The sequence below is a fragment of the Eptatretus burgeri genome, chromosome 4, assembly GCF_056783735.1.
Source record: "Eptatretus burgeri isolate ZD-2024b chromosome 4, Ebu_testis_v1, whole genome shotgun sequence".
Taxonomy (NCBI): Eukaryota; Metazoa; Chordata; class Myxini; order Myxiniformes; family Myxinidae; genus Eptatretus; species Eptatretus burgeri.
Window position 1 is genome coordinate 65,127,463 of NC_140964.1, and position 18,844 is coordinate 65,146,306.

Here is an 18,844-nt window from a genome sequence, read left to right on the forward strand (position 1 = left end):
CATGGACGTTCAACGAGTGACCCATCTGCCGGAATTAGTTGCTGGACGTTAAAGATCCCATGATGTCCTTCACGAAGAGTAGGTGAGCTATTGCCGGCACCCTGAACCAATTACAAATTCCTACTCTCACCAGCCGAGTACAATGCATCAGCAATGCAGTCGTGCACTCAACCAATGATGCTTCCCCACATAAAAAAGAATAAGATTAATGTCTCTTTTGTTTGAGAGCTTGTTTATTGCCATTAATATTGTTGTGGGGCCGGGTATCTGTGGCGAGTACGACCGCGAGACGGAGCAGTAGAGTCGGCTCCACCGAATACACCGGAATTTAGGTCGTGACCCTCGGATAAGTCCGAAAGGCACGGGTCCCTTGCAGGACCATGAATCACCAATAATTTGACCGTGTGGGGTAGGTTTAATTGCGGAACTTCAATATACCTAATTACCCATGCGGCAAAGCTACCCGGAAATTCACACCCTCGACAGACCTCGAGCGGGACGAGCCGTTACCGTGCCCGACCGTGTGTAACCCGAGCGGAGGTTACCGAGGCGTCGGTCCAAATGAACAATTTACTGCCTCACTATTTCTCAACACGCACCGTGCTAAACCAATAAAAGAAATGACAGGGAATGTGCTGGGACATTCAACAATAAGGAAATTTATTACAATAAATTTCGGGGCGGGAAGCACATAAGGGCAGAGTTATCCGAATATCAGGCAGGCAATATACAGTGAGCAAAAGCACTTAACAATTCTACTTAAGAGACGGGGCCCACACACAGACACACACCCAAAAGAAACAGACCCTGTCAGGTCTTTATTGAAGGCTTCCAGCTCGAGGAAAGGTGAGCTGGAGGCCAGAGCCTGTGCTTGGACCTGTCTGCCTCGTGCGGTCTTCAACGATCTGGCTCAGTGGCGGGACTCAAACCCGCAGCTTTCACGTGGCGTCAAGGACAAAGGCACCAGGAGTGGAGTGGCAGATGCCAGCATGATCCGGATGGCAAAAACAAGCGAGGAGGCGGCGAGGCAGGCGAAGCAAGTGATTCTCCTCAGACTCCGACACAACAACCAGGCTCCGACGCCAACACAAACATGAACACGAACGCCCACTCCAAAGGGAGCCTGGTCTTTTTATCTGCTCCCTGAGTGGGGTGGAGCCTCGGTGTTGAACGCTCTGTGCGTGCTTGGTTGGACAGGGATCAGGTGTGTTTACGCGCTGTTCGCTCCTGATTGGACAGGGATCAGGTGTGTTGATGCGCTGTTTGCTCCTGATTGGACAGGGATCATGTGTGTTGATGCGCTGTGAAAACTCCAACTGAACAGCAAGGGGAGCCTGGTAAAGCGTGAGTTCAGTGGAGGAGTTGTGAATGGGAATGGCAGGGTGGTTGTTTTGTCGGATCTAAGGATTTAAAGAACTGATTATAAAACAACTTCGCAGCGCACACACACTTAATTACCCATTAAACAAGGGATGGGACCCTAACTGGAAACGCATACTTACCGATATAACTAATCTATACGGACTCTGGCTGTTGTGTGCGATGGGTTCCAGATTCGTAACAATATTTCCATGTTGTTTTTCATGTTGGTGGTTTTGTCGACAGGCGCAACTCCTATTATTGGCCAGGAAATGATCCTGAAACGATAGTTGAACACGGCCAAAATCGGTCATAACACTTCACGTTTGGTGCGGAATGACTTCACCCCAACTCAATGGACCTTGCATCCTCCACGATATAATGGACAGACAGTGTTACTTTATGCTTCATAATTTTCTCCTTCCAATAATTCAGTAATGGGACAACACAGATGAAAATTTTTGTGCAAGATTGTGCTCCTCCGCACTTCTCAACTGAAGTTAGTAATTGGTTGAATTCCCACTTTCTGGATGGATGGATTGAGTGATGAGGTAGATAGAGTGACCATCCAGGAATCCTGATCCTCATGGGTTATTTGTGGGGATGGGTGAAAGAAAAAGTGTCTGGCAGCAAACCCACTAATTTGGACGAATTTGAAAGTTCAGGTCATATTGTTGATTAAAATTAAGATGATTAATTCAGTTCTCTGAAGTTCTTTTGTCTAGGTTGCAGAACCTAATTAACCATCTTCATAGAACTCCCAACTGCTGAAAAATAATGGTGATGCTTGCTGGTTGTGATTGGGATAGAAGACAATGGCTCCACATGGCAGATGGCACTTGTTGGTCCATCATCGTGCAGCAATAGCTGTAATGGGACCCGACCAAGCCACCACACCAATCACAGTAAGGAGTGAATCATTAACCGATATATATATATATATATATATATATATATATATATATATATATATATATATATATATATATATATATACACGACCAGTCTAAAGTTTAAGAACACCCCCATTTTTCCAGTTTTTACTGAAATTTAAGCAGTTCAAGTCCAGCGAATAACTTGAGATGGTAAAAAGCTAAGCGGTAAGCTGCCAGAGGTTAAAACAAATAGTATAGGTTACCAAAAACTGAAAAATAATGTAAATTTCAGAGTTGTTAAAAAAGGCCCTTTTCAGGGAACAAGTAATGGGTTAGCAACTGCAGCTGTTCTGCAGCAATGGAAGTAAATTAAGCCTTGCAAGTTGATGCAAACAATTCGTACAGATGTCCCAACTTTTGTTGATTAGTTACAAACTCTCTGTCTGTATAAATAAAAAGCAGTGTTGGAACAGACTGTGTTGCTCCACCCTCTGAAGCATTATTTGGACACTATTACACTGCAGGAAGTAGTATATTGCTATCATAATGGTGAGAAAAAGACAACAAAGGAAGACAGACAGACCATGATAACCCTTAAAAGTGTAGGTTTTTCCTTTTGAGAAATTTCAAAGGAAGCCAAGGTGTCAGTGAGTACAGTTTACCACACCATCAAAAGGCACTTGGAAACTGGAGGAAACTCTGACAGGAAGAGGTCTGTCAGACCCAAGGCCACAACACAATCAGAAGACAAGTTTCTGAGAGTCAACAGCTTGCGTGATCGGCGGCTCACAGGACAGCAGCTTCAAACACAGCTTAACACTGGTCGAAGTAAGGAAGTCTCAGTTTCAACTGTGAAGAGAAGACTTTGAGCTGCAGGTTTGACAAGTCGAGTGGCGGCAGTATGAAAGTTATTGCGAAGATGGAAAAATAAGAAAAAGTGGCTTGCCTGGGCCTTGAGGCACCGCCAGTGGACTACTGAAAACTGGAATGTCTTATGGGCCGATGAATCAAAATTTAAAATCTTCGGTTCACCACGCAGTGTTTTTGTACGCTGTCGAGTTGGCAAAAGGATGGTTCCTCAGTGTGTGACACCAACTGTCAAACATGGAGGAGGAAGCATGATGATCTGGGCTCTTTTGCTGGATCCAGAGTCGGCGACTTGCACAGAGTGACCGGCACCCTGAACCAAAAGGGCTACCACAGCATTTTGCAAGTGCCATGCAATACCCTCTGGTCTTCGCCTAGTTGGTCAAGGGTTCATCCTACAGCAAGATAACAACCCACAAAAACCTCCAGGCTATGTCAGAAATACCTTGGAAGAAAAGAACAAGACGGTAGGCTTCAAATCATGGAATGGCCAGCACAGTCTCCAGACTTAAACCCCATGAACTGGACAGAAGGGTGAAAGCAAAGCAACCTTCAAGTGCAACACATTTGTGGGAACTTCTCCAACAATTTTGGGGAGAACTTTTCAAACAACATTTGATTTCCATTGTGGAAAGAATGCCACGAGTATGTTCGGCTGTTATATCTGCAAAAGGTGGCGACTTTGATGAGTCAAACATTTCGATTAAATTTTGTTCAACAAATCGATTCCATGATTTCTTTTTATCTGCAATTGTTTATTTGTTCTATGCTTTAATTTCAGAGTACATTGAAACATTAAACTGCTTAAATTTCAGTAAAAACTGGAAAAATGGGGGTGTTCTTAAACTTTTGACCAGTAGTGTATATATATTAACCATATATACATGTACAATTATTGTATATACAGTACTGTATTATATACTCGCCGTTTTTATCTGTCGCTTTGCTCAGAGATTTATTCAAAACTCTGCTTGTCACACTTCCCAACATTCAGCTCCATTCACCCTATCATTTGTCCAAGGTAATCTTCCATCTGCTTGGAAGTCAGTTAACATCACCTTCAACCATTCTCGCTGCTTCAATAATGCATGAGCAAAAATCACTTCCACTTCGCTACGAAGCTTAGTGTTGAATACTTTGGTTTGATCCTCCGCTTAAAATGAATGAAATTAAATATTTTGAAAATTTCGAATTATTCTCACTCAGATTTTAACAACATCATAATGCGTTTTATCAAGTTGATTGAAGTATCTTTCTACAAGACTAGCAAAGGTATCAAGCATTGCCAGGCAACGTTAGGTCCCTCCTCTCATCCATTCCCTCCCTCATCCCAACCCTTCCCCTGACACCTCCCACCCCACCTCCTTCCCTCCAGACTCCCACTCCACCCTTTCCCCTCTCTCTTCCCAACCCTTACCCTTGAGAGTTATGTTGTTTGATGAGCAGTAAAATTACCTTTAAATCGATGATTGGTTGTGTTTGTACTATTTTTGGTTTTTGAATAATTAGCGAATAGAGGATTTAAGAGGTCACGTGACTCCTTCTTCGCTGAACTTACCAATCGTTGTCACATCTTGATTAACAGTTGTTTTACACATATGATACTACATTTGATGATCAGAGCTCAACCGCTGACCAATTATTTAGGTATCCAGGTTGAAATCTGAAAAAATTGGCATTTTTATAACGTATTGTGTGTATGGATCTCCTCTCGGTGGTGGCTTGTGCGTTAATAAGTTATGAATTGTGCGAAAATGACTGTTTAAAAGCCCTAGTAAGATGCATTGTAGCAAAAAATGTGGTCCTATAAAGTTTTGTCATGATTAGCCTTGGCAGCTCAGAGAAGTAGGGTCACAAACAAACAAACAACATCTTATTAGCTTTTACATAAAATATAACCGCTCCACACATCGCTCCAAGCTGAAGATAACATGAAATAGAATCCTAAATGAAAGCAGATTGCAAAAAAACAGGTGAAACAATGTGATCTCGTGAAAAAAAAATTATAGATTTAAATCGAGCAAAGACCTGGCCCCAAAAAATAACTATCGCCAGAAAAAAAAAAAAGGATCACCGTTGACTGTATTTACATGGCTTGCAAACTAACAAATATTGAAGAATACCACTCAAAGTTGAGCAACAGTCATTTCAAATATTTAAGCAAAAAGTCAAATTAAACAAATGGAAAGGTAATGATGAAACGGGTGTATTCCATTACCAAGCAGCTTGCAGAGCACTGGCAATGTGGCTTAAGCACTCAAGCAAGCACTCCAACAAAATGGTTGGCAAGGAATGGCTGGCTTGGTAAGTGATTAGTAATGTATTCAGTGAAACAGCAATTCAAAGGTGTGAAAATCAGGCATTCAAGTGATGAGAGTGAAAAAATAAATTTTGAGCGCTTTCTCATACAGAAACCATTGCGGCCTGCTTTAAGGCAAGGCATTTTTGAGTCGGCTGAACTGGGCGTCGTGGCGTGCGCCTGTAATCCGGCTACTCGGAGGCTTGGGTTGGAGGATCGCTTGAGGACGGGAGCTCTGCACTGGGCCACGCTATGAGAGGGTATAGAGCAGCCTGGAATCATGGCGAAACTCAATCCTTGTCCCTGTGTCATAAGAGGCAACCAGGGTTGCTTCAGGAAGGGCATCCGGTGTAAAACCTATGCCAAATCAGTATACGGATCATAATGGATGATCTGCTGTGGCAACCCTTAACGGGAGCAGCCGAAAGACGAACAACAACATTTTTGAGTCGGCTGAACCAAAATGGCGGCTTCAGATTTTTGCAAGGTTAAAGCGGGCTGACCAATATGGCACGCCACCATCTTGGTAAGGCTTATTTTTGTTGTTTTTCATGATGAGCACCCTGTTAATCATCTTCAAAAGGGGGGTTTAAATTTACCCCAATACCCAGTTTTCATTCATACACTCCCTTGAAGTTCCCTTAGTATGTATGCAAAGTTTTGGGCTGCTCGGTTTCATGGTTCTGGAGTTATGGAGGGCACACACATACACATACACACACACACACATACACACACTGACATTTTTTATTGTGTGTCGAGTATCGACTAAGCACTGGGATGAGGGGAAAATTTTGGTGTCCTGTCTGTCTACCCTACGTCACAGTCTCCTTTTCATTGTCCGTCTACCCTATGTCACAGCGTTACGTCGCATCTATGTTTGACTCACTCACATGCCACTCACTCTCTGATCTTAATTAATTCCACCACACTATTTTGTCAAAACCTTGTCTAAGATACGGATTACTGTTTTCGCATCTATGTTCCATCATAATTACACAATGGCTTGACATGCAATGCATGGACTTCAACTTGTTATAGCGGATGATAAGTAATACCGGATACCATCAGATGGCGCTGTATGATTCACATTTGAACAGACAAAAATTGGGTGTCTTCCACTCCCCCCCACCCTCAACAAAATTTGCTACCCAAACACAAAGCACACTTGGGGTACCCCGAGGCAACATGCAAAATTTGGTTGGATTTGGTTCAGTAGGTTTTTAAGCATATATTTAGCCTATACCAAGTAATGAGGGGCAGGCAGTAGGAAATTATAGCCATATAATCCATAACAAGTATTCCAACCTCAAGTTGTACCAAATAGCTTTACATTTTGGCCAGCAACAAGGAGCTAACTGTGCCTCTTTTAGCCTTTGTCAAGAGCAAATTTCTGTTGACCTTCCAGATACACTGGGGTGGAGGGGGTGGACCTGATCAATTGACCAATAACAAAACTGTTTTTGCAAGACCTTGTGGCATAACACAAATTCTATCATCAGCCAATGGAAAGCTTGTGTTGTAACTGCTTTGCCTCCATTGAAGAGATTCATTAAAATTGCATCATGCTACCCTTGTTGTCTGTGGTTTCAATGTTCCAATAAAGACCATCATGTCCCACTTTATCTCTGGCCTCATCCCCACATGGGAGCATCTCTTGTGTATTTGTGTCTCAGGTAAGGGGACCATATGCATGTGCTCGGGTTGCAGTCTCTGCGAGAAGCAAACTCGTTTGGCCAATGTGCCACGCCTCTAGTATTCACCTTCTGACACGGTTGGGACAAGAACGGCACTCGGTATAGCGCATACCTCCGCTAGGCTGAACAGTTTACATTTTTTTATACCACTGAATGGCCGGATCTGGATCCGGACCTGAATCAAAATAGAATCGGCTTGTTCTTATCACTTAACCAACTCATCCACCTTGTTTCATTGAAATCCATGCACAACTTTTTGAAATATGCAATTTATCGTTTTTTGATCCCAACTCTCAATGGTGAAGATTCTCTTTCAAAACAAATCATTGTAGTTAGATCCAGATCCGGATCTTCACCAAAATCGAATCATTTCACAACTTTTTGAGATATCCTGCTCACAAACAAACAGACAAACAAACAAGGGTGAAAACATCATGTCCACCCACTTTTGGTGGCGGTGGTAAAAATGGTCAGCACTTAACCTATACTTGGCAAAAGCAGACCTTTCCTGGTGGTTCCATTCAAAGGCATTGCGATGTTCTTTGATGCGCTGGCCCAAAGTCCTTCCGGTCTCCTATATATTCTGCACCATATATTGATATTGTTACGAATTCTCGCCCACCGGCGTGCAGACAGCCGCTTTTAGCCGAATCGCGGCCGAACGCCCACCGGACGAACAATTCAGTCGCGGCTTTCCGGATCAATGCCGGAAACCAGCCATGGGTGTGTTCCTAACCACACCACAACCTTGTCCGCACTCTACCCGCGCTACAGGGTCCGATCGCCAAATCTTCGATTTACCTAATTATTCGCGAGGGTAGGTTACCGAGAGATTGTACCTCAACGGGACCACTTGGAAACGAGCCGCTTAAGCAGCTCGCTTCCTTTTGGGATAACCGAGCGGGGTATTATTGCGCAGTCCCGTTGGACCCGATTCTATTAACGGGTATTTCAAAACCAACTATATTCCGAGGGCAAGATTCAATCTGGGAAAGAGGAGACAACGAACGGGTGACATTTGAACAAGCACATTTATTACACACGTATGCAGTCAGGTATTAATGCAAGAAAAGCACGTATTCAAGCAGGCACATATGCAATGATACAGCCAACAAAAACAATGCAAAGGAACTACGACCGTTTATTTATTATGTACAGTCACTTATCACAGTTCTACTTAACGGACTCTGCGCCACAGCTTTCATACAAGGAAAAACCCCCTCATAGATATGGGGGTAGACTGGACCCCTTGGGGTTATTATACCACGGAGCTGTGTAGACCGCAGAGGCTCCGCGAGACCGGGCTGGCTACCCGGTCCCTCGTGGTGACCCGCTAGGGAGATCCTCGATGTCGCCTTTCCAGCGACCCACGGTTAGGCACGGTCCGACAGGCCACACGTTAGGCACGGTTAGGCCGCGCGCCTTGGCTCTGCGGTGCCCCAATCTCTCCAGCTCCTTCCCGACTGCAGAGACTCCAGTCTCCAGGCTCCAGCTCACAGCACGGCTCCACACGACTGCCCACAACTCCGACACGACACACCACCAACCCTCCAACACTCTCTTTATACCCACGGCACGTCGCCCCTCCCTACTTCCAGCACGCGCGGGAAACTTCCAAAATTAGGGCGTTTTCCTCCCCGAATTGGGGTTTTTCATTTACTTGCTCCTTTTACCGATCGTTGCTTCCTTTTCCGCACGTGTTTGCCATTGGGGGGGGGGGAGGGTGAGGCCGTCGTCCGTTCTCCCCCGATGAAGGCCAGGCTTCTCGCAACCGTGCTGAGGTGGCAAGGGGGGGGGGGGGGGGATAGTTAAGGTGGTCGTTGTCATGGTGGCGTGGCTGGCGTTTTGGTGGCGTGGCAGGTGTTTTGGTGGCGTGAGGGTGGTGTGGCTGGCGTTAGTGGTGGTCGTGAGGGTGGTGTGGTTGGTCAGTGGTGGTTAAGGTAGTTGTTGTGAAGACGGCTGTTCGTTGTCTGTGGGGATGTTGGCGGCTGACGAGAAGGTGGTTGTGGTGATCGTGGTTGTTGTGGTTGGTGGCGCTTTGTGGTGGTAGCAATGGCAGTCGGTCCAAAATAACGATAGTAAAAGAAAAACGGCGTACTCAAAGATCACAGCCCGGGCGACATGAATAAAGCCCTTTCGACAACAGTGGGGAAATCTATCTGAACACAAATTTATCGGCATAACTGATCTCAGAACCTATATGGTGCTCTGCGAATTTCCACAGCCGTAACAATATTATAAAATTAAATTTGTAGATTTGTTTAAACATTTAAGCTTTGAAAAGAAAACAAAACTTCATAAACTGATTTTTCCTCATCCCATGTAAAAGCAGCAAGGATTGTTGATGAAAGTGATGGTAGCTCACTTCCTCGTAGAAGCAGATGACCTTGGGCAAATGATAGCGTGAGTAGAGCAGGTTTGTGAAGTACATGTCATCTTTTCATTAAATCTGTCAACAAAGCGACAGGTAGAATTCCTTGTATATATGTATATCGACACACACACACACACACACACACACACACACACACACACACACACACACACACACACACACACACACACACACACACACACACACACACACACACACACATATATATGTCCGTCAAAAAAGTAACGGGACTGAGCCTGCTGTGTGCTCCACTTACACAACTTGAATGAGCAGGTTGTGTCACAGTCTTTCGCAACATTCCAGCAATATATATGATTGCTGATGGTTGACTGCGCTCATTGTGTGATATTTTTTACAGGTCGTGCTTTACACGTTGTCTTGTCTGAGTCGTCGTGCTATGCATCGTGAGCAGAAAGCCAATCTGAAGTTCCTTGCCAAGCCTGGCAAAACACCTTCCGAATCCTTCCCAATGCTGCAGCAAGTCTACGGGGAAGAAACGATGTCACGTACACGTGCATTTGAATGACACAAGAGGTTCAAAGAGGGACGGGAGGAGGTTGAAGTCGATCCACGATCTCGAAGACCTTCAACGAGCAGAACGGCAGACAACATCGAGCGTGTGAAGCAGATGGTGCACACAGATCGTCGACTCGGTGCGGATGATTGCTGAGGAACTTTCCATGAACAAGGACACTGTCTGGAGCATCATCACTAAAAATCTCGAAATGCACAAGGTGTGCGCAAAGATGGTCCCCAAGCTGTTGTCTGAGGACTAGAAACAGCAGAGTCACTGTCTGTCAAGACATTATCGAGCACCTCGAGGACGATCCAGACCTGCTCGGGAGAGTCATTACCGGTGATGAATCGTGGATATTCGAATACGATCCCGAGACCAAACGGCAGAGTCATCAGTGGAAAATTCCGGCATCACCAAGACCAAAGAAAGCAAGTATGTTGGAGTCGAAGGTCAAGGTGATGCTCATCGTGTTTTTTGACATCAAGGGCATCGTCCACTTCAAGTTTCTACCAGAGGGTCAAACTGAATCAATACGTGTATAAGGAGATCCTCCTGCGCCTCATGATATCGGTCTGGGACAAGAGGAGGGATCTGTGGGAGAACAACGCCTGGGTGCTCCACCATGACAACACCCCTGCCCACAGTGCCCTGAGCATCCGACAGTTTCTGGCAGAGAGAAACGTGCCAACTCTGGAGCAACCTCCGTATTCACCAGACTTGGCCCCTTGTGATTTTTCCTATTCCCCAACCCCAAGGGGGTGATCAAGGGGACCCGATTTCCTGATGTGGAGGCCATCAAAATGGCCGTGACGACGGAGCTCCAGAGGATTCAGGAAGAAACGCTTCCGGGGTGTATCGAAGCATGGAAGAAGAGGATGGACAAGTGTGTGAGACTGGAGGGAAACTATTTTGAAGGGGACAAGCTGTGATTTCAATATCATTTTTGGAATAAAATTTCTGTGAAGTCAGACCCATTACTTTTTAAACGGACCTCGTATGTTGTGTGCCATTGCCTCAGAGGCATGCAGTTTTACAGAACAGCAACAATATATAATCGCTAAAGTACCTGGTGTTGCCTGGGGAAATTCCATGAAATACCTTTTGAAATATTTCCTGTATCACAAATTGGGGAAAGTTGGCCTAATTGTTTTGTATGATTTACCAATCTTTGGCATTGCAAAATTCTATTGGGGTGCTTTCCCTTCTTTTAACATCATTTTATCAATGTTATGTTTTTTTTTTAATACAGGGTGTTCCAAAAATACCTGGATAACTAAGGTTGTCAATATTGGAACTTTTTTTTGGAACTAAACAGTGTAAAAAGAAACATTTAAGGTGTCATTTCCAACTAAGTTTGGAATGACCATTCATTTGGTGATACTTTTGAGATCGCCAGGAGCCAAGGAAATGCATTTCGATCAAGGTCAAATTACGTTAAAAACTTTTGGACATTCTTTTGGTAAAGACAATGGATTGGACCTATGCAATATAGCGAAACTTCGCTTCCATTTTGACACTATAGGGATAATAATATATATTATTATATATATATGACACTATAGGGAGAGCCTGGTGTTGGCGCAGTGGTTAGGGCAGCGGCTTGGGATCCAAAAGATCCTGAGTTTAAGCCCCGTTGGGCCACTGAATTAATACACCAGGGGGTTGACTCAGCCTGTCATCCTTCGGAGGTCGGCGAAATGAGTACCAGTATACTGGGCCGGTGTATACCCCGGTTAAAATAGGTGTACCATATCCCTGTGTCGTAAGAGGTGACCAGGGTTGCGTCAGGAAGGGCATCCGGCGTAAAACATGTGCCAAATCACTATGCGGATCATACGGATGATCCGCTGTGGCGACCCCTAAAGGGAGCAGCCGAAAGAAGAAGAAGAAGAGGGATAATAACACAAAAAAATTAACAGAATAGTCCCAAGCTACTAGTCAATTTAATACTTTATTAATAGCAATGATGATGATGGTAATGGTAGTGATCAAAATCGAACAGCCTCCAGAATAGAATTAGAAGCACAGTGCAGTGCACTTGAGCACAGCTTTGGCACACCTGCACCATCCAGTGCATCCTTTCTCACAGCGACAGCGGATCAATTCATGGCACGATTTTGATACTTCGGGGAGAGTGGTCCAAAGCGGCTGCCACCCAGTTGTTTCCTTTGTCCAGCCCCAGTCAGATGGCTCTGGAATCTCTGGATCCAGGACCAATGCCTGGTTCCAACAGTTGGCCTGGTAGAAAGTGCGCTTGATGTGCTGTTTGAGTGTTGCCTGGGTTGGAGGAATGTTCTCGAGAGTTCTAGACTTCTGTGTGAAGAGCTGTTCATGAGGGCTGGTCCAATGTCCTTCTCAAAACTCAGAATTGTGTCTCTTCCCTGTGAATGTGCCCTCAGATCAGGAAGCGCAGTGAGCAGTCGGTTTTTCAGTCTGGCGGTGTGAATCCGTTTTGCTACAGTCAGACCAAGCAGCTCCAGTCTGACCTTGTACAGCTGAGCGATGTCTGTTAGTCTAAACACAGGAGCACTGCCTTCATCAATGTTCATGTCTTCCAAGTATGCCACTATCTCAGCAAAGGCTATGCCATGCAGGCAAGAATCATCTCCACCATTGCCTTTGGGTGCAGCCTGCCTGGCTCTGTTGTGCAGTGAACGCAGACAGTGGTGATGGTACTTGGTCTCAATGGCCATCATGTCCCCTGCTGCAAGCTTGGCCAAAAGAACAGTGTCCTCAAGTTCAACGGCACACTTCCGCACATTTGTGTCGATGTTGTAGGTTGATGCATTATGTAAATCTACAGACCCAGCAGGCTCATTGCAGAAGAAACAAGTAGGCTCTGTGGACTGTGGATGGCTGTGAGCAGATCGATTGTTCACAGAAGAGGTACTTCGTTGTCCTGGAGTCAATTCTCCCCGACTTTGCTCGTCAAACGCCTTTTTGTTGAATTTTATCGGGCATTTCTTGTGCCGCTCAGCCCAGTGTGCCTTCAGAGTGGATTCCATGCCATTTCTGTCATCCAATCGCTCCAGGTGGAGGTCCATTGGCATGTGCTGAATGGTGTGGAACCGGAGAAGGTCTTCTGCCAGGGATGCATAGCCACTATCAACGGGCTGTTTCGTTGATCTGAGAGGACACTGCAAAGATTCATGTGTTACTACTTGGCAGAGGACACAAATGTCCCAGTTAGTGCTGGGGAGTGGCTTGGATTGCTTGGATTCAGAGGGTTGGGGAGGGTCCATCAGGAAGTGACGCTTCGGCATGGTTGCGACGAAATCACCATGGCAGAAGAGAAGATTCTGAAAGACAAAAACACAATGAAAGCACCAACTACCATTCCACATTTTACATCTAGGCTATCTTCTTAGATACATGTCAATATCCAGGATTTCTTTATTGGTAAGGGACAACAAAACATAGAACTCTACAGATAATGCATCTATACCCAGCTAGTCTAAGCATGGATATACACAATACATAACTGCGCCACATCCACCTCAAGCACACCCTCCGAGGGGCTAAATAACTAAATTCTCCACAATGACACCACTCGGTATTCATTTGCAAATTTAAACTGATTGCTTATTTTTTGATAATTTTTTACCTTGACCTTGACCTAAATTCATTTCCTTGAATTCTGATATTCTCAAAGGTATCACCAAATAAATGGGCATCCCCAATTTAGTTGTAAATGACACCGTTAATGTTTTTCTGCGCAGTCTGGTCCCAAAATTAAGGACGTTTGAACATTAGACCCGGGTGACTAGCGGCCATCTTGGATTTGACCTCTCACTGTCCCCTCAGAGGTCAAATCTGACTTCCCTCCACATCCGAAAATCAACATTATGGTATGACCTAACTATGCTAGAAATTTCATGCTTTTCTCATAAAATGCACAATTTGTTAAAATATGGGAGCTTATCCGCTGTACTATTCGTGCTCCGTCATTCTGAGGGAGTTGTGAAATAACATCCAATTTCCAAGCCCTCTGCCATATTAACGTGTTTTCAAAATTACCGAGCCAAATTGTTTTTTCCACCTGTCACACACAGTTGTTTATAAACATGAATGTTTGTGAACATATCCCTGGAACATCCATATAACTGCAATGTTTTTTGGTGAAAGCTACTCAAACTTTTTGGGTCGTACACAGTATGTACTGTAGTCAGTAATCACACTGACTCCAACCTGCTGACTCCTGAAGAATTGCCGATATCGGCCAAACACGAGTGCGTGCGTGTTGTTCATAAAGCATAACATACTCTCTCTCTGCTAACTCTCCTACCCCCACTCCTCTTTCTCTTTTGGCCCATCCTTGCTTTACCTCCTCCCAATACAGTGCAGCATCCTCCTCTCACACCTCTCTCACCCTCCCCCCTCTTTCTCCCTCTCCCTCTCCCCCTCTGGACATATCTGGATTCTGGACGGTGGTTATGTTTGGATGGGATTTGTCTCCAGACATGTCCAGATGGGAGTTTGTCTCCGTACGTCTCCAGCCGGTGTTTATGTCTGGACAGGAGTTTGTCTCCGGACGTGTCTCCCTAACAGCGAAGTGAAGGGTCGTATTTGCTAGTACAAAGTAAAACGACCAATAAATTGTCCCAACGTATCGATTTATTTTAAAAATCACGAGCATCTTGCACCTTCTTCCTTTCCTGTGCTTGTTTGTTTGAATGTTTCGGTACAGGGGTGTGGTGCATTTCCAACAATCAGCTTGCTGTCGCTTGTCAAGCCAGCCGCTCCTTATCAACCATTCAGTTGGAGTGCGAATTGCTTGAGTGCTTAAGCCACTTGGCGAGGGTTCCACAAGCTGATTGGTAATGGAACGCACCCCTGTACTTTTTGGGTATAAAGAAAAGATGTCCGAGCCTTCGAAGTCCTTGTCAATCCTTTATTCATCGCCTCGTGAACTCCTCATCGCCGGCTCGTCGCGTCCAGTGTTGCCACCTGCACCGGAAAGCGGAGATGCAACATATTTACCTATCACCACAAGAAAGTCAAAATGATGCTACCACATACTCATTGGCATTTCTTTTGTGTCCTCCATTATTTTTTAAATAATGCTCAAAAATCCTGATACATCGAACAAATGTCAGGTGTGTGCCAAACGAATTAAGAGTAAAACAAGCCGGTAGGCAACGATGGGCGGTCGCTATATAATTGCATACTAGTCATACAATTTTTGACGGATCGGGCTGAAATTTTTTGACAAAGAGGTTGATTATAGTGCGCATAAAAGGGCGGAAGGCGATTTTTGATTTTCGAAAAAAATATTAAAATATTTTTCGGATTAAAAAAAAAAAAAATTCAAAGTCCCGTTGCTAAGGAACGGTGGCGTCCATAGCAACGGTGCTCAAAAGCATACAACTAGATCGTGGTATGAACCTATCAGTTAAGTTTCATCAAAATCGGTTGACTCCTCTGGCCTCCAGAGCTGTCACATACATACATACATACATACATACATACAGACAGACAGACGGATAACCTGAGAATAACGGTCGTCTAGCGACCACCCAAAAACAAAAAAATAATTGTAAAGTCCACTTCAAAGACGTAAATGAAAACAAATTTCATTGTGTATCATCAATAAATGCAATATCTGTAAATATATGATTTGTATTGAGTAAGAAAACGTTTGGGCAATCTGGGAAACATTACAACCCATAAAACAAGAACAGTCCTCCCCACGACAGGTGTGACGTAAGTGAGGTTGGAGGTGAGTGTGTGCACCTATTCCTTGGGGGCTGTTTTTGGGGGTCATTCCTGGCTCTGTATCCGAGTCCTGAGGGTTCGCAAATGGAAAATCATTTCGAGAAGCTTTTGCAAACTCACGATGACGAAGCATTTGGGTGTAGTCTTGCAATGAGGATTAGAATATGACGTGGTATGTCTCGGATTGACTAATGAGCACATGGGTGTGTGTGTGTGTGTGTCACTGCGAGTAGCATCACATCTGGGTGTGTTCCATTCCCAACCAGCTGTTGGAGCGCTCGCCAGTGGCTTAAGCACTCAAGCAAGCACGCCAATGAAACGGTTGATGAAGAACGGCTGGGTTGCAAGCGATAGCAAGTTGACTGGTGATGGAACACCCCCGCTGGCTATTTGTCACATGAGTGTTGCCACGTGGGTGTGCCTCACATGAAGTCACTCCGGCCTGGGAATGCAATTCACAATGGTGGAAATAAATAAAATAAGTATTTTGAACATGTTAAGAAAAAACCGTCTGGAGCCATTCAGATTGATAACATCTGGCGTCAGGATGTTCACAACTGAGACGTCAGATCCTGAGTTCGATTCCCAAAACTAGCGTCTGGGGCAGTTTTTGCAAGAGCTGCTGCATGTCGGAGCACATTTTAAACCACATTGCAACAAGATGTTTACATGAGAATTGTCGAATTTGTGTTGGAACTTGCAATTTCTGATGGGCAAATGTGAAAGATGAAAAGGGATCATCCATCGGGACCATACTCTGGGCAGAGCGTCGGTGCTGCCAAAGCAGTCTTCTGGGCTATTGCGCGCAATCCTGGATGGATCGCCACTCCGACACAGGATATTCGAATGACTCAATCATCCCAGCAAGTTGGTACTCATTTTTCTGACCTTGGAAGGATGACACGCTGAGTAAATCCCACCTGGTATTAAACAACCGAGCAGGATTTGAACTCGGGACCTTTGGATCCCAAGCCGTCCACCTGAACCATTAGGCCAACACCAGGCATGATGAAAAGGCATAACCCTCAAAAGGTGGGAAAATGACTCCTCTCCCAAATCCTTGCTGAGCTCTCTCTCACATTCACACCCCTGAGTACTCTCTCAACTACCCCCCCCCCCCATGACTCTCATCTCTCATCTCTCATCTCTCATCTCTCATCTCTCATCTCTCTTCTCTTCTCTTCTCTTCTCTTCTCTTCTCTTCTCTTCTCTTCTCTTCTCTCTCTCTCCGTCACACTCGTCTTGCCGTGCCCTTTACCCCTTATCTCTTGTAACAGTCACTGGTCGATCCATTTGCCTGGTTCAAATCCAGTGAGTCGCTTAGCGACCACATCAGCCACCAGCACAGAGATCTCTGTTCTGGTCTTGTTACCGTGCCGATTTAAATCTCTGTGCAGGGCGAGTGACGTGCCGCGGCAAACATGGGACAGATCACATATTTTGGTCAAGCAACCAAATGTCCGTGTGTGAAACCGTAACGGTTGAAGACTGCCGCCAATCTCTATCTCATACAGATTTCTCCCCTTGCCACCAGATGAAACCGTCACGAGCAAGCAGGATGAGCGAAAGACCAGATCGGATTGAACACGTGCATTTATGGTGTGGTGTAAACAAGAGCACATATATATATATATATATATATATATATATATATATATATATATATATATATATATATATATATACATATACATATATATATATATATATATATATATATATACATATATATATATATACATATATATATATATACATATATATATGCATATAAATATATATATAAATATATATATACATATATAATATACATATATATATATATATATATATATATATATATATATATATTATATACACAAAGCAAGTGAGCACAGCAAAAATTCATAAACCACATAATGCTTAACCCCCACCAAGTATGCACACTCAAACAGTCCATGCGAATAAATGGATCCTTAAATAACCTAAACTTTCAGGCCTCAGACATAAATGATGAAAGACTCGGGTCGCCAAAAAGACAGCAGTGTTTGTTAGGCCCAAACCCGCAAGTTGTGTGGCAGGAGAAATGTCCAGCTCTGTGGGCGGGAAGGAGGGGGAGAGAGACACGGCTCCTTCTGGACAACAATGCATGGCAGATTGGGTGGAGGATGGGCGTTGTCCGGCAGCTGTGCAGATTGGCGCACCCTCTTGGTCCTGGGCATCTCCTGCGTCCGCCCTGCTGTGCGTCCTTTTATCATGTCTGGTCCCCACCTCAAGCCATGACTTACTTTTCCCATTCACGCTTGCTCGCCATCTCGGTCTGGGGGGTGGGGCGAGTCCCACATGACCCCTCTACCCAGCTGAGCCAATGAACTCAAAGGCCCAGATCATCAAGGCCTCGTTTCCTGCTGAAACTATGGTTTGTGGGCCAAACAAACATTTCTACAGAACATTTTGAGTGAAAACAAAGGTAAGACATGAAACAAAGGTAAAATGGGATGTAGTCTTCTTTTTTTTTTTACACACACTGGGGTGAATTTCACGTTTCTTGATATCCGAATTAGCGACATATTTATAATAGTCCATGAGCCAGACCAAAATTTGGTACCAAATTGCGGGATAAAACGAGACACCATTTTTTGAGTAGGTTATGTCCGCCAGTTTAAGAATCCGCTTGCTTGCCATTTCAAAAGCGTAGCTTTCTTGGGGAAATCCATAAGGGGGCGCTTTGAGGGGACAAAATACTGATTTTCTTTTTTTTGCAGATTTTGCAACTAGATGCAATGTACAATCATCCTAAATCAAGTTGGAGGCTATATATGTTATCTACAAGGTAAAATTTTGACATTGTTTCAATTTTTTTAGCTTAAATGAATGGAAATTTCAAATGCGATTTTCTAAAAAAATTCTATTTTTTCCAGCATAATCAAAACCTGACGGATGTTGACCCATGCTATGAATACTGGTCGTCTGTGAGAGTCGTGAGACATTGTATAGGTGTCGTTGCTGATCATCAAAATCAGTTGGAAATCCAAAATGGCGTCCAAGATGGCCACCAGAACTACATCATTGAGGTATGGATAATCTTCTTTTGTGTTTCGTCTCCAATGAATTTGGGTTCGAAGATGAGTATGGAATTTT

General features: G+C 44.4%; 2 protein-coding genes across 2 annotated transcripts in view; one reads left to right on the forward strand and one right to left on the reverse strand.

Annotated features, from left to right (window-relative positions):
* The window catches only part of LOC147028237 (uncharacterized), a 51,974-nt gene extending 40,066 nt beyond the window's left edge, over positions 1-11,908 (forward strand). The window contains exon 4 of the mRNA XM_085878473.1: positions 9,851-11,908. Coding sequence (XP_085734599.1) covers positions 9,851-9,900 — 50 coding nt within the window. The 3' untranslated portion in view covers positions 9,901-11,908. The remainder of the gene's footprint in view (positions 1-9,850) is intronic.
* An 11-nt stretch (positions 11,909-11,919) lies between these two features.
* LOC147028239 (uncharacterized) lies at positions 11,920-13,303 on the reverse strand. Its single transcript, XM_085878457.1, has one exon. It carries the CDS (start codon positions 13,270-13,272, stop codon positions 12,109-12,111), a length of 1,164 nt encoding a protein of 387 aa, XP_085734583.1. The 5' UTR covers positions 13,273-13,303; the 3' UTR covers positions 11,920-12,108.
* Positions 13,304-18,844: the final 5,541 nt, after the last annotated feature.